General features: G+C 52.0%; 1 protein-coding gene across 1 annotated transcript in view; it reads right to left on the minus strand.

The window, feature by feature from the left end:
• Positions 1–6,490: 6,490 nt before the first annotated feature.
• SETD7 (SET domain containing 7, histone lysine methyltransferase) overlaps positions 6,491–12,196 on the minus strand; it is a 43,828-nt gene continuing 38,122 nt past the window's right edge. The window contains exons 7-8 of the mRNA XM_041758631.1: positions 11,828–11,985; positions 6,491–7,313 (exon numbers count right to left, since the gene is read on the minus strand). Coding sequence (XP_041614565.1) covers positions 7,133–7,313; positions 11,828–11,985 — 339 coding nt within the window. The 3' untranslated portion in view covers positions 6,491–7,132. The remainder of the gene's footprint in view (positions 7,314–11,827; positions 11,986–12,196) is intronic.

Genomic DNA, 12,196 nt, shown 5'->3' on the forward strand with positions numbered 1-12,196 from the left:
GAGCCGGCTTCTTCCTCTGCCTCCGAAGCTCCTCCCTCTTGTGCTTCTTTTTTTCCACAATTCTCTAAATAGAATCGTGAAAAAAATGTTGAGCACAGCATAAAATCCTTCTGGATGACTTCTCCAACTCTGGAGATGGCCACTGAAATAATTTCGAGTTTATGATGAACCAGGAAGTGGAACAGTCTGGAACATTAATACCTAAAGACAGAGATTTAGTGAGAGGCATATGTGCGACGATTCCTGAGACTAAAATAATTCGGTCTTGGGGCACCCGGGTGGCTCAGTGGTTGAGCATCTCCCTTGGGCTCAAGGCATGACCCCGGGGTCCTGGGATCGAGTCCTGTATCTGGTCCCTCTTCTCCCTCTGCCTGTGTCTCTGCCTCTCTCTGTGTGTGTCTCTCATGAATAAATAAAATCATTAAAAATAAAATAATTTGGTCTCAATCTTCCTCACCTTAGCTTATCCTACCCCCCTTGACTCCACACCAGTTTTGAGGCCCGAAAAGTTGCCAGATGCTTTGCTTTTGAGACTGTAGCTTCTCAGACTTACCCCATTTGCATTAAAATTTTAATCTCACCCCCCTCTATCTCCCTCAGGGAGCAAGAATACTAATATTGTGTGTCGGTAGGTAAAGCTCTGCCTTAAAGATCCACATACGGATGTGTCCCCATCCAAGTGATGAAGCCGATCCAGCGTCAGTTTGGATTTAGTCCTCTTCCTTGCTTCCCTTTCCTTCCTTGGATGGAAGGAAGTGTGATAAAATCAAAGACTGAGGGAGGGAGGGGCGGGTAAAGCAGGAGGTCCCACGGCTGCTTCCCCTGCTTGATGCCCAAATGTGCCTCCCTTAGCAACTCCTGGCTTCCTGGGATCCCCCGCTCTGGGTCCCTGGGCACGGGGTGCAGCTGGTCACAAAGTACGATTTTACATATCTGTCGTGGGCTCCTCTTCTTTGGGAACGTGGTAGGGGTGAGTTTGGGAACATCAGCTGTGAACTGGGGAGAAATAAAGGAGTTCCGGTGTCCTCTGCTCAAAGCTGTCCTAAGATTGCCAAAATCTACCACGTTTAATAAAATTCCCATTCTCTTCTTTAAACCATGAGCTGAAGCTTCCCATCCTTCAGCTCTTTCCCCGGTCACTTCACTTACATTCAATACCCTTAACATTTATGTAATCCACTAGACCCTTTGGGCCGATGTTGATCATTCTTTTGGATTCACAGGTGTATGTGGAGTCATGCTAAATAAATATAAAGCTCCCAGCCATCCCAGACCCCGCCCCTCCTCACCCCTCCTCTCTTCTCCTGCTTTGAAAATGGTAAATGGCTAATAACATTTTGAAACAACTCAAAATGTAAAGCTTGCTTAGTAATTTAAACATAAAGGTAAACGTGCCATAATGCGGCGCCCGGGTGGCTAAGCTGGCTAAGCGTCTAGACGCCTTTGCTCAGATCATGATCTCAGGGTCCTGGGATCGAGCCCCTGAGCCAGGCTCCCCACTCAGGGGGAGTCTACTTCTCCGTCCCCCCCTGCCCTCCCCGCCACCCGGCCCCGCTCATTCTCTCTTACATAGATAAACCTTTAAAAAAAAAAAAAAAAAAAAAGAAAAGAAAAAGAAAGTCACTGCCTTTCTGCCCTAAATGACCAGAGGAAGACAACGACAGATGATTGTATATTTTGTTTAATACTTGCATTGTTTCTATAGCGCAATTATAGCAATCTTTAAATTTACTTTTCATTACAAATATTTGTCAAGTTTTGTTTCAGAAACATTTTTCCTACTCTCTTGCACATGCACCCAGACACACTACAAAAAACTCATTCATAACACAGTAAGGGCAAACATTATTCATGTAAACATCTTTCATTAATTTCCCATAATTTAAAAAAATCATAGAATCATAGATATTGAATAAGGCTCATAGATTTAGTTCAGATTCCACGAAAGACCAATCTTTTGTTAACTGTGATGGGGTTAACTTTTGGTTGCAATAAATGCTGAAAGCACACCCCTAGGTTCCAATCCTTAAACATACCTCACAACCTAATAAATGCATTTCAGGATAAAAAGAGAACATAGAAAACCCAGGAGGAAACCTTTAGAAGGAGGGAGCTCAGACCACGAACCGAATTTCCTCAGTGATAAGCAGGCATTACACATCCCTGTGGTTTCCCAAGACAAGAACTGAGGTTTATTAATAGTAACCCAAAATGTAACCGAGTCGCTATGTTAAGATACATTGGCATGTGTGTACATATTGCTAGTATACACAGTGAAAATTTGTCGTTATTTATCATTTCATTATATCCAGGACCAAAGCAGAGGGGAAAAAAAAAACGAAAAAAAAAAACACAAACCAAACCAAACCAAAAAAACCCAAAAAAACCCCAAAAAACCCCAAAACAACCCAGTCAAGTTGCATACCACTATAGAGGGGTGTTCTAGTAACGTAAGAGTCAGGAGAGTTGGGAGGTATGTCCCAGAGATGTGATTGGTCTTGATATTAAAACGACTTCTAACAACAGTGTGTAAAGTCACAGACAGAGGAAGCAGGGATCTGCGTTATCCGAGGACGTCTCTCTCTGGTTGGAAGTTTGGTGCTTCGGTGCATAGTCTCCCAGAGCTGAGACAGGAAATGGACTGTGCTGAGAAATGGGCCCCTTGCCAGCCGCGCCGTCCCCCTTCCTCTGGGTGAGGCGGAGGTCAGGAGGCAGGGCCTGCTGGCAAGACCGTGAAGTTCCACCCCGGGGTCCGAACCCCAACTCCACTGAGGGCAGCCTCCCTGACACGTGTGGCTAGGCAGTAAGGGTGGCGGTGGGGGCGGCCGCAGACCCAGCTCCGGGTGCACGCGGCCACGCCTGGCGTCTGATTCTGCTGCCCTGCAAAGAAATTGTGCTCCGGATAACTGCACCAGTGTCTCTAATGCCTCTGATTCACTCGCGGGCCCTCGGAGGCCGGAGTGATGTCACGTAAAGGTGGACCCACCTCCACGAGCACCTAACTTCCACCAGGAAGCGGTTGAGGCACTGGGGAAGCCTACCAGCTCGCTCCGGGCCGGGTGCCGCGACGCACGCAGGCTGCCGCGAGTCAGAGTCACGGGTAGGCTTTTGGAGTTTTAAAAATCACAATTGATCTTGCATTGTGTATCTCAATAGACTCAGAGAGTTCTCACCAAAAATTTCGTTAATTTGTTTAAATAGCACTGGAATAATTCAACTTCATTTAAATATATTCATTCTACCATGAAAATATTTCATACAAACATCTATTTACATACAAACACATTAAAATTTGTGAAAAGGGTTTCCGTCCCTGTGGTATTTGTATGGCTTGAAATCGTTTCATTGCTTTGAATATGTATGCACACATTTGGCAAAACAAAACTAGTAGAATTTAGTATCTTTAAAATTAAAAAAAAAAAAAAAAGTGACACCAAGGCTCCGAATTCCGGAAGGGAAAGGTCAAAGAGAAAACCACCGAGTCAAGGGACCTCAAGTAGATGTAAATTCAAGATTATTTTGCGAACCTTTGATCTGTGGCAAAGAAACGTCACAACGATCAGTCTTGCAACATAGTTTTGCTTGTTTTTTTTTTTGTTTGTTTTTGTTTTTTTTTTTTTTAAAGAAAAAAAGAGGCCTGGGTTCTAAACCACTACTCGTAAGACACAAACTTGAGGCAACGGTTTTCAAAACAAGGCGAAACGGAAACGTCTACCTTCTTGGAAGATCTTAAATGCACTTTGCAGTGAGTGACTTAAAATTTTATGTATTAAAGGAAAGTTTCTAAAGTGCCACGTACTGTCTCACCGAGAAGCCAACCCTTGAATTCGCCGTTCACACTTGCTGCCGTTTTAATGGTTCCATGTCGTCAGTGGTTACACCGGCCCCCGCGTTGGCCCTTCTAGGTTGTGGGTGACCAGGAAATCGGTTTTTTCAAGTGTGAAGAACCCCCGGGGGGCAAGTACATTTAACACAAGCCCCCAACCCCCCCATGGGGTTCAAAGAGGTCTTGAAAAACGAATTTCTGGCCTCATTTCTCGGGGCCACCAGGAGGAAGGTTAAAGGAAGAACAGGAACAGCCACCGCGCACCTTGGGCCCCCACCTTGGCCCCTTCACGTCAGGCCTCCCCGCGTCCTGCTCTGCGGCAGGAACCCGGGCCTCCCCGCGTCCTGCTCTGCGGCAGGAACCCGGGCCTCCCCCCCCGCTGTCCCAGAAGCCACCCAAGGGTCCCTATGGGGACATGCTCCCACGGAGGACTTCCCCTTCCCGACCCTAACTCGAGCTAATGTGTTGTCACAGGGCAGCTGCTCAGGAAAGATCGAGGCTCGCAGGGCTGGCCCGGGCAGCCATTCCCTCTCCACTCCCTACCACAGGGCCCTTGCTCAGGTCACCATGCTCGTGACCCCTTCCCTTCCACCACGTAAAGCTGCTGTCGCACGAGACACCCCGAGGCCTTCCCTGCCGGGTGAGTGAACAAGGCCCTTCCCTCCTCGCCCCGATACCTCATGGGCCCCTCGATGTCCTGACCTACCTGTGGGATGCGGGGACTCTCGGGGTCCCCCCTCCCCACCCCGGGTTCCTGTCTGTGACAAGGCCTTCCACCCGGGAGGGTGTGTGGGGAGGACACAGGGCAGAGGCACGAGTCCACACGGGGAGGAGAGCCACTCGGGCCAGGGACAGAGGGGGCGGAGGGCATCACGACGTCAGCGTTGTCACCCCCAGAGGGAGAGGGCAGAGAGATGGGGCGGGAGAAAGAAAAGCCCAGAAGGCACAAGCAGAGAGGCGGGGGTCCGGGGGCTGTCTCCTCCGACTTGTCTGAAGGTCACACACACTGCTGGGGTTCAGGCCGAGAGCCGTCCTTCACCGTCTAACCTGAAGACGCACGGGCTGGTTCACTCCTATCTACAACCCCTGGAGCCCTTGTAGCCAAAGAAAGACAAGAAGGAAAGGCGGATGGATTCCATCCGAGTGGGGTGATCAGAGCCACCCCCCCGGGACGGAAGTCACCCCCCACCGCAGCCTCGGCAGGAACGGAATCCCCGCTGCTGGGGCAGCACCACCTGCCCGGCCTCACGAGCCAAGGGCCTGGGGCCACCAGAGGCCGTCCTGCTCCTGAAGACGCTCAGCCACTCGCCTTGGGACGCACTTGAGCGAAAGCCCCGAGCCGGGCCCGCCGTCACAGTTCACGGACCGGTCTCTCTCTCCAGAATGAGGCCCTCCTGTCCTGCGGTGCGGCCATCTCAACCCCCACCCCCGTGCCCCCTGCAGCCCTGACAACTCCCCACGTGGGAACCATGGGCTCCCCCCGGCCCCCAGCCCCCGCTGCACCCCTGGGCCTGGCCTTGCGCAGCGGTCGCTGCTGAAGACGGGGGCTCCGGGAAGCCTGGGCCTGCAAAGGAGGGAAGGGCCCCTTGCGTCCCGGTCTCCAGGGCGGCCCTGTGGGCCCAGGGGCCACCTGAGCGGGGCAGCCTGGATCAAGCACTTTGGTTAAAGTCTTCCGAAGATCGACGTGTACCTGCCCAGAACCAGCAAACTTCCTGCCTGCCCGTTTCCTTACTGGTCTCGCTCCCAGCAAGCGATCCCTGCGTGGCCAGAGCTCCCCGGCGGCCGCGGCTTGGGAGGCTTTCGCTTTCAAGACCCAAGTGGCTCGGGCGACAGGTGCCACCCCTGGCAGCTGCGGGTGGGAGCGACTGGCTCTGTCCACAGCTCCCGGCGGCCTTGTCAAGGCCTCGGAAGAAGACACGGCCACGGCACGTGGGGAGGGCGCTTACAGAAGCCCCAGACTCTCAGACTCCGTTCAGAGCAATCCCAGATACGTCACACACCTAACTAGCTAAACTAAAAAACAGGGGTTTTCTCCTGATTTTTGCAGTTGTGATTACACATGGCTTGCAAAAGGGCTGAAATGCTATTGACACCGTTGCTTGCAAACTACACAGGTGTTGCTCTTAATTCACGAGGCCTTGAAGCAGGTTAGTGCTTTGAGATTACAATAATGAAGAGTTGGTAGCGGTAAGGTTTGGTTTGCACCTAGTGATCGGTATGTCTCTCCTAACAGAAGCGATTAACCCCCCCCCCCCCAACCCCAACTTTTCAATTCTGCGTTAGAATCCTAGTTTGCGATTTGACTTTTGAATTCAATGCACTGCGCCACAAGCCAGACTGCTCTAGGTTATGTACATTTAGTGTGTACCCGAGGAGAAGAAATTACTAGCACTAATTGAAGATATTGCAAAATTGCCACGGTTACTGCTTAGAAATACTAATTTCCTTCTCTCCTTTCTTAAAAGTATATATTACAACTCTCCCATAACTTAGTGCACGCAAAGTAAATTCATCTCTTCTCACATCTTAAAGCAAAGGTATCTTTGTTTACATGCGAGAATAATAGTTCTATAATAGTACCCGGCCCTATGAGCCAGTTCTTTATATTAGGACATAATAATGAAACAATGATCATAGCAAGAGCCAGAGAGACCTACACACTGGCACGGACATGAAATCCATTTGGAAGTTTTTCTTCTCTTGTAAAAGACAGATCTAAGAGAATGGGACCGAGGGGTGAAACGGGTTGAAAAGTGGGGTTCTGTTCGCTGGGGGAAAAAAAAAACGAAGCCATTCTATTGCAAGATACAGATCAAAGGTTAAAAGGCGAATTATACTACATTTAGAGAATAAAAATGTAGTAATTCTCTACCCTCCGTACGGCGCGTACGCAAGTGTGAAAACACACTTTACGTCGACCGTAGGGAAAGAACACCGTGGAAAAACCACGGCTAAAAAATGACCGAAAAGCCCCCTTTCCCTTTTTTTTTTTTTTTTCAGTCTAATCATTTGGCATCTGAGCGTGGTACAGATTTAGACTTGAACCACCCAAGAACATCACGCCGTCTGTGTCAAGTGTTCGACAATACCTCTCGGGAGGACGCTGCTGCGAGGCTAGCTAATTTTAAATCTGGCATGAGAAATACAGTCAAACCTAGTTAGTATGCGAGAGAAAGTCGTTGCTAACGCAGAGTGAGAGGATGTGATGTCACAGCACGAGCAGTCCCTGGTTGTCCCGTTGTCGGAAAACGTAGTGCATAGATCCGAGTTTCTAGTCGGGGTCTCCGAAGCCCAGGGCGGAGCCTTTCACTTCTGCTGGGTGGCCTGGAAGGCCTTCAGCTCCACCTGGTACCACTCGGGGGCTTCAGGCCCGCTCTTCCCCGGGGGGCTGTGGTCATAGCCGTAGGCAACCGTGAGCTCCTCGTCCGCCTCCACGGCTCGGAGTGTGCGGATGCACTTGATGGGCCCGAAACGAGGGTGCACAAACCTGGACATGGAGAGCGCACGGTCACTGCAGGGCCGTGGGGAGCTTAGAGGCAAAGCCCGGGGGTGGGGGGTGGAGGGGAGGGGGAGGGATCACCGGGAGCCCTTCCCGGGGCGCCACCGTCCACCACGTCCAGGGCGGCCTGCAGGGGGGCCAGCACCAGCTCTACCTGGGCGCTGCCCATCGAGGCGCAGGTCGGCCCCCCCGACACCTGCTGGCTCAGGGTCTGCCCTTCAGCACCTGCGGGTGATTCATACGCACTGTGCCCCCTGCCTTGTTGACCACACAGGACACTCTGTATTTAGGATCCCAAGCGCACGGGCAACAATGGAAACCTATGCCTCGTGAGCGACTGGATCCAGCGGAGCCGGTCCACACTCCAGCTCCTCTGGCCCGCAGCATCGGGTCACCGGGCTGCACCCGTGGGCACGGCTTCACCAGGGCGCTTTGGGAGGTTGAAGGAAGAGCCTCCTGGATTTGCAAGGCAAAGAACTCTGTGCTCTGCCCTATACCCACAGAGGAAGCATTTATCATCCTCTGGCGTAAAAGTAGACGAAGATTCCTTTCCAGGAGCGAAGCCTAGACCTAACCTCTCTGCCAAGCTGCTTTTTAAATATTTCCCTGTGAAGCACCTTGCGAAGGGAGCAGCCTCAGCACCCCGGAACCCGAGGCAGGGCTGGCGCTAGGCCTGTTCCTCCGCCAGAGGCTCCCGGCCTGGCTCCCCACTACAACCCCTGCCTGGAGAATAGCAGATAAATGAGGAACAACGGCTTTAGCTCACCTGCCAGCTTCTGAACCCCGAAACGGGCCCGTGTAAGGCATGGCCAGAAAGAAATTCGCTTTATCTCTATATGCATCTGGTCAAGTCAATCTCATTCATTTATAAAGTCACATTTTGAGCAAAGGACATCGAGATGCTGCAGGAGAAGTTTCCAGGCCCTGAGTTAGATCGGCACATGGGCGTGACACTGAGTACCTGGCTGGTTCCTACTGTTGGTGGTGGGGGAGGAGCCTGTCTGTGGCTTAAGGACAAAGGACCAAACAAGCTCGCCCGCACCCCAGGGGGCGTCTGTGTCCACCTCACTTGGGTGTCATCTTGCCTGGAAAGGACACATGACTTGGGATCAGAGACTCTGGTGTGAACCCCGGATCCACGCACTATGACCGCCCTGTCTGGGAAGGCTCACTTCCGTCTCCCCGAATCTCACTTTCCTCACCTGCAGGTTCACGACAATCGGAGCAATCCCAGTCGTGGAAGAGGTGTCACTGGGAGAGACAGGGCCCCACAGGTGAAGCACCTCACACGGTCCCTGGCACGAAGCCAGGACTCAGTTTCTCCTAGTGACCACGCGTGCACATGTGCGTGCGAGCGGGCATGCGCACAGACTCCTCACGCTGTGCTCCATCACACACATCCGCGAATCAGGGATTCGGGAATTCCTAATTAAAAATCACAATTCTGGGGGGCACCTGGGCGGCTCAGTGGTTGAGCCTCTGCCTTTGGCTCGGGGTGTGATCCCTTGGTCCTGGGATCCAGTCCTGTTCCTTGCAGGGAACCAGCTTTCCCCTCTTCCTCTCTCTCTGCCTCTTGTGAATCAATAAAATCTTAAAAAAAAAAAAATCAGGGATCCCTGGGTGGTGCAGCGGTTTGGTGCCTGCCTTTGGCCCAGGGCGCGATCCTGGAGACCCGGGATCGAATCCCACGTCAGGCTCCCGGTGCATGGAGCCTGCTTCTCCCTCTGCCTATGTCTCTGCCTCTCTCTCTCTCTCTGTGACTATCATAAAAAAAAAAAAAATCACAACTCTTTGTCTCTAAATTAAAAAAATTTTTAAAAAGATTTTATTTATTTATCCATGAGAGACACAGAGAGAGAGAGAGGCAGGGACACAGGCAGAGGGAGAAGCAGGCTCCATGTAGGGGGCCCAACGTGGGACTCGATCCCGGGACCCGGGGTCACGCCCTGGGCCGAAGGCAGGCGCTGAATCGCTGGGCCACCCAGGGATCCCTCTAAATTAAAATACTGCATTAAAAGATAATCCCCCTGAATGGGGCTGTAGCTAATCTTCTCGTATACTGACGAAATTCCGTAGAAGCCTGCTTGTGCTTCTGGTATAATCCTCTTTTACGGGCAGCTTCCTGCTTATCGTCATTATCTTCAAAGAGTAGAAAAAGGACAGAGTGCAAAGAAACAACCCAATCTCGGGTGCTCACTCTCCCCGGTGGCCCGAGGGCACGGCCACTAGGGACACCTGGCCGCCGTGGCTGCGAGGTCCGCGTGTCCGTCACACCTGGGGCGGCAGTCCCTGTCTGCTCGCCCACTCGGCATTTTGCGCCGGGCGGCAGCTTCTATGGGGACATCGCTGGGCTGATGTCCAAGTGCACACGATCACACCAGTGACGGTCCAAGCAAAAGAATGCCATGACTTGGTATCTGAATTTTACATTTTACTGTGTTTTCAGGGTAGTCTTCCTATTTTTCCCCAATAACTAACTGTTCGCATTGGGCTGGAAGGAAATAACCCTGAGGGGTGCAGGGACTTGGTTTTGCACAGACGGCTCCCCTCCCTCGTCTCCTTGTGCGCCCTTCTCTTTGGTGAGAAAAAAACGGATCCTTGCAATGAAATCATAGAACTAATCTGGCTGAAAAGAGTAGTCTAAGTAGGTTTGTCACTGTTAGCACCGCTTTAAAGGGTAGTTGGTAATGGGGATCCCCGGGAGGCTCAGGGGTTCAGCACCTGCCTTCAGCCCAAGGCACGATCCTGGAGTTCCCGGGATCGAGTCCCCTGTCGGGCTCCCTGCACGGAGCCTGCTTCTCCCTCTGCCTCTCTCTCTCTCTGCCTCTCATGAATAAATAAATAAAATCTTAAAATAAAATAAAGGGTGGTTGGTCAGCTGCGTGCAGCCTGGAACGATGCTCTGGCCTAATTCACGGTGGCCACGAAGGCCTTGGAGTTAGGACCAGTGTCGGTCTCGTTTGGCACGACACATGTCCTTTGCCACCTCGACCTGCCCTTTAAACAGGTCGTAGCTTCAGTCCTTGCTGCCGGCTGCCGAGGAGAGCAACTCCCGGCCCGAACAATCTCCAAGGCGTCTCAGGGACGCGAGGAGGGACATGCACAGCCTGACCATTTTCCTACAGATTCACCGCGCACGATCTGATCCTGCTTCCGTTAACGAGCGACAGACGGAGGGACGGCAGGCTGCAACCGAGCAGAAAAAGTTGCACGCAGCCGCCTGGGGGTGCCTGGCATTTTCGGGCTGAGCTAAGGGGATCGGTGACGACGGGACGAGGCATGCCAACCGTACCCTTCAAGAACAGACCCTGGACTTTGGGAGGAGACCATCCAGGGGGCATATATGAAAACTCCTAAAATACTTGTGGGGCCACTGTGTGGAAGACAGATTGGCAGAGTGCGTAGGGAAATAACAGGGGCACAGGATGTTAGGGGCGTTACGGGGAAAGCCATTTGGGCTCCCTCCACGGAAAGACACTTTAACCATCAGAGCCCGAAAGCCAATTTCATGATATCTCTTTCAGTTGGTCCCGATAGCCGCCCTCGTGCACAACAGGAAGCTCCCCATCAATGGAGGTTTACAACAAGTTTGGGATCAGCGAGCAGTTGGAAGGGGAGGCTCACACTCCAGGAGGTAGGACTACCGGACTTTTTAAAATGACCGCGTTGTCGAGATGCGATTCATATGCCCTGGGATTCACCCACTGGAAGTGGGCAGTTCAGGGGGGTTCAGGTGGGCAACCATCTCCACTGCCTACTTTTTAGCAGACTGCGCCACCCTCAAAAGAAACCCCATTCTCGTTGGCCATCAGCCCCATTTCCCTGGGGAAACCACAGCTCTGCACCCTGTCTCTGTGAATCCCGCGGTGACGGGCAAGTCCTATCAACGGGATCATACACCGTGGGGTCTTAGGCGGCTGGTGTCTTGCACTCAGCGTAACGTTTTCAAGGCTCGTCCTCGCTGTCGCATGTGACAGTATTTCTTTCCTCTTTATTGTTGAGTAATGGGGACTCTTGATTTTATCGGTCTTTTCCAACACCAAGACCTCGTGCTCTAGGTTAGGATCTTTTCTTCCTTCCTTTCACGTAAAACACTTCACTCATCTCCCTCATGCAGAATAATTTTAGTTTTTCTTTTCTTTCTTTTTTTTTTTTTAATTTTAGTTTTTCTAACATTTCAAATAATACCACCCTTCATTTTCCAGAGACCGGGACAAAAAAAGCACCAACGACACAGCAACCACAAAGGGTCCTATTTCCACAGCATTTCTACTCTTCTAAGCCCTTTGGCACCTGTGAGCCTACCAAGGCCAGAGAAGGGGCTGTTGGGATTCTTGAGTCTCAGGTCATAACCGTGAAGCCCCCCGGGAGAGGAGCCTCGGGGACTCGGAGCGAGTGGCCATCCTGGGGGCCGGATCACAGCTTTGACATGCCCTCCCCAGTCGCAGGGCCCGGGCGGTTGGGGCCCAGGTCGGGCCTGGGCAGCTCGGTGTCATACTCACATGTCGTAGATGCAGTTAGGAGTGAAGGAGTGATTTGCCTTGTGTCCCAAGGAGGCACAGTACTTGGACACGTGGTTGTAGGGCTCAGGCACATCAATGACCGTTTCTTCATCGAGGGAGAGGGTGTTTCCATTAAGGGCCCAGTCCCTGTTGTCAACCTGCAGAACACGAGAAAGCAAACATGAGAGGGGGCCCTTCTCCCCACACCTCAGGGAACACCAGCAGTACGGACTCATTTATCCTTCCGTTTCACGTACATGAAAAAACCCACGGCAGCCCTCTGGCCGTCGATGGGGAGAGCCAGGTGGGGGAGCACCAGCCAGCTCCACGTGCTAGGTACGGAGTTCAGCTCCCCTCACATGAAATAAA

Source organism: Vulpes lagopus, chromosome 6, assembly GCF_018345385.1.
Source record: "Vulpes lagopus strain Blue_001 chromosome 6, ASM1834538v1, whole genome shotgun sequence".
In the NCBI taxonomy this organism is placed as follows: Eukaryota; Metazoa; Chordata; class Mammalia; order Carnivora; family Canidae; genus Vulpes; species Vulpes lagopus.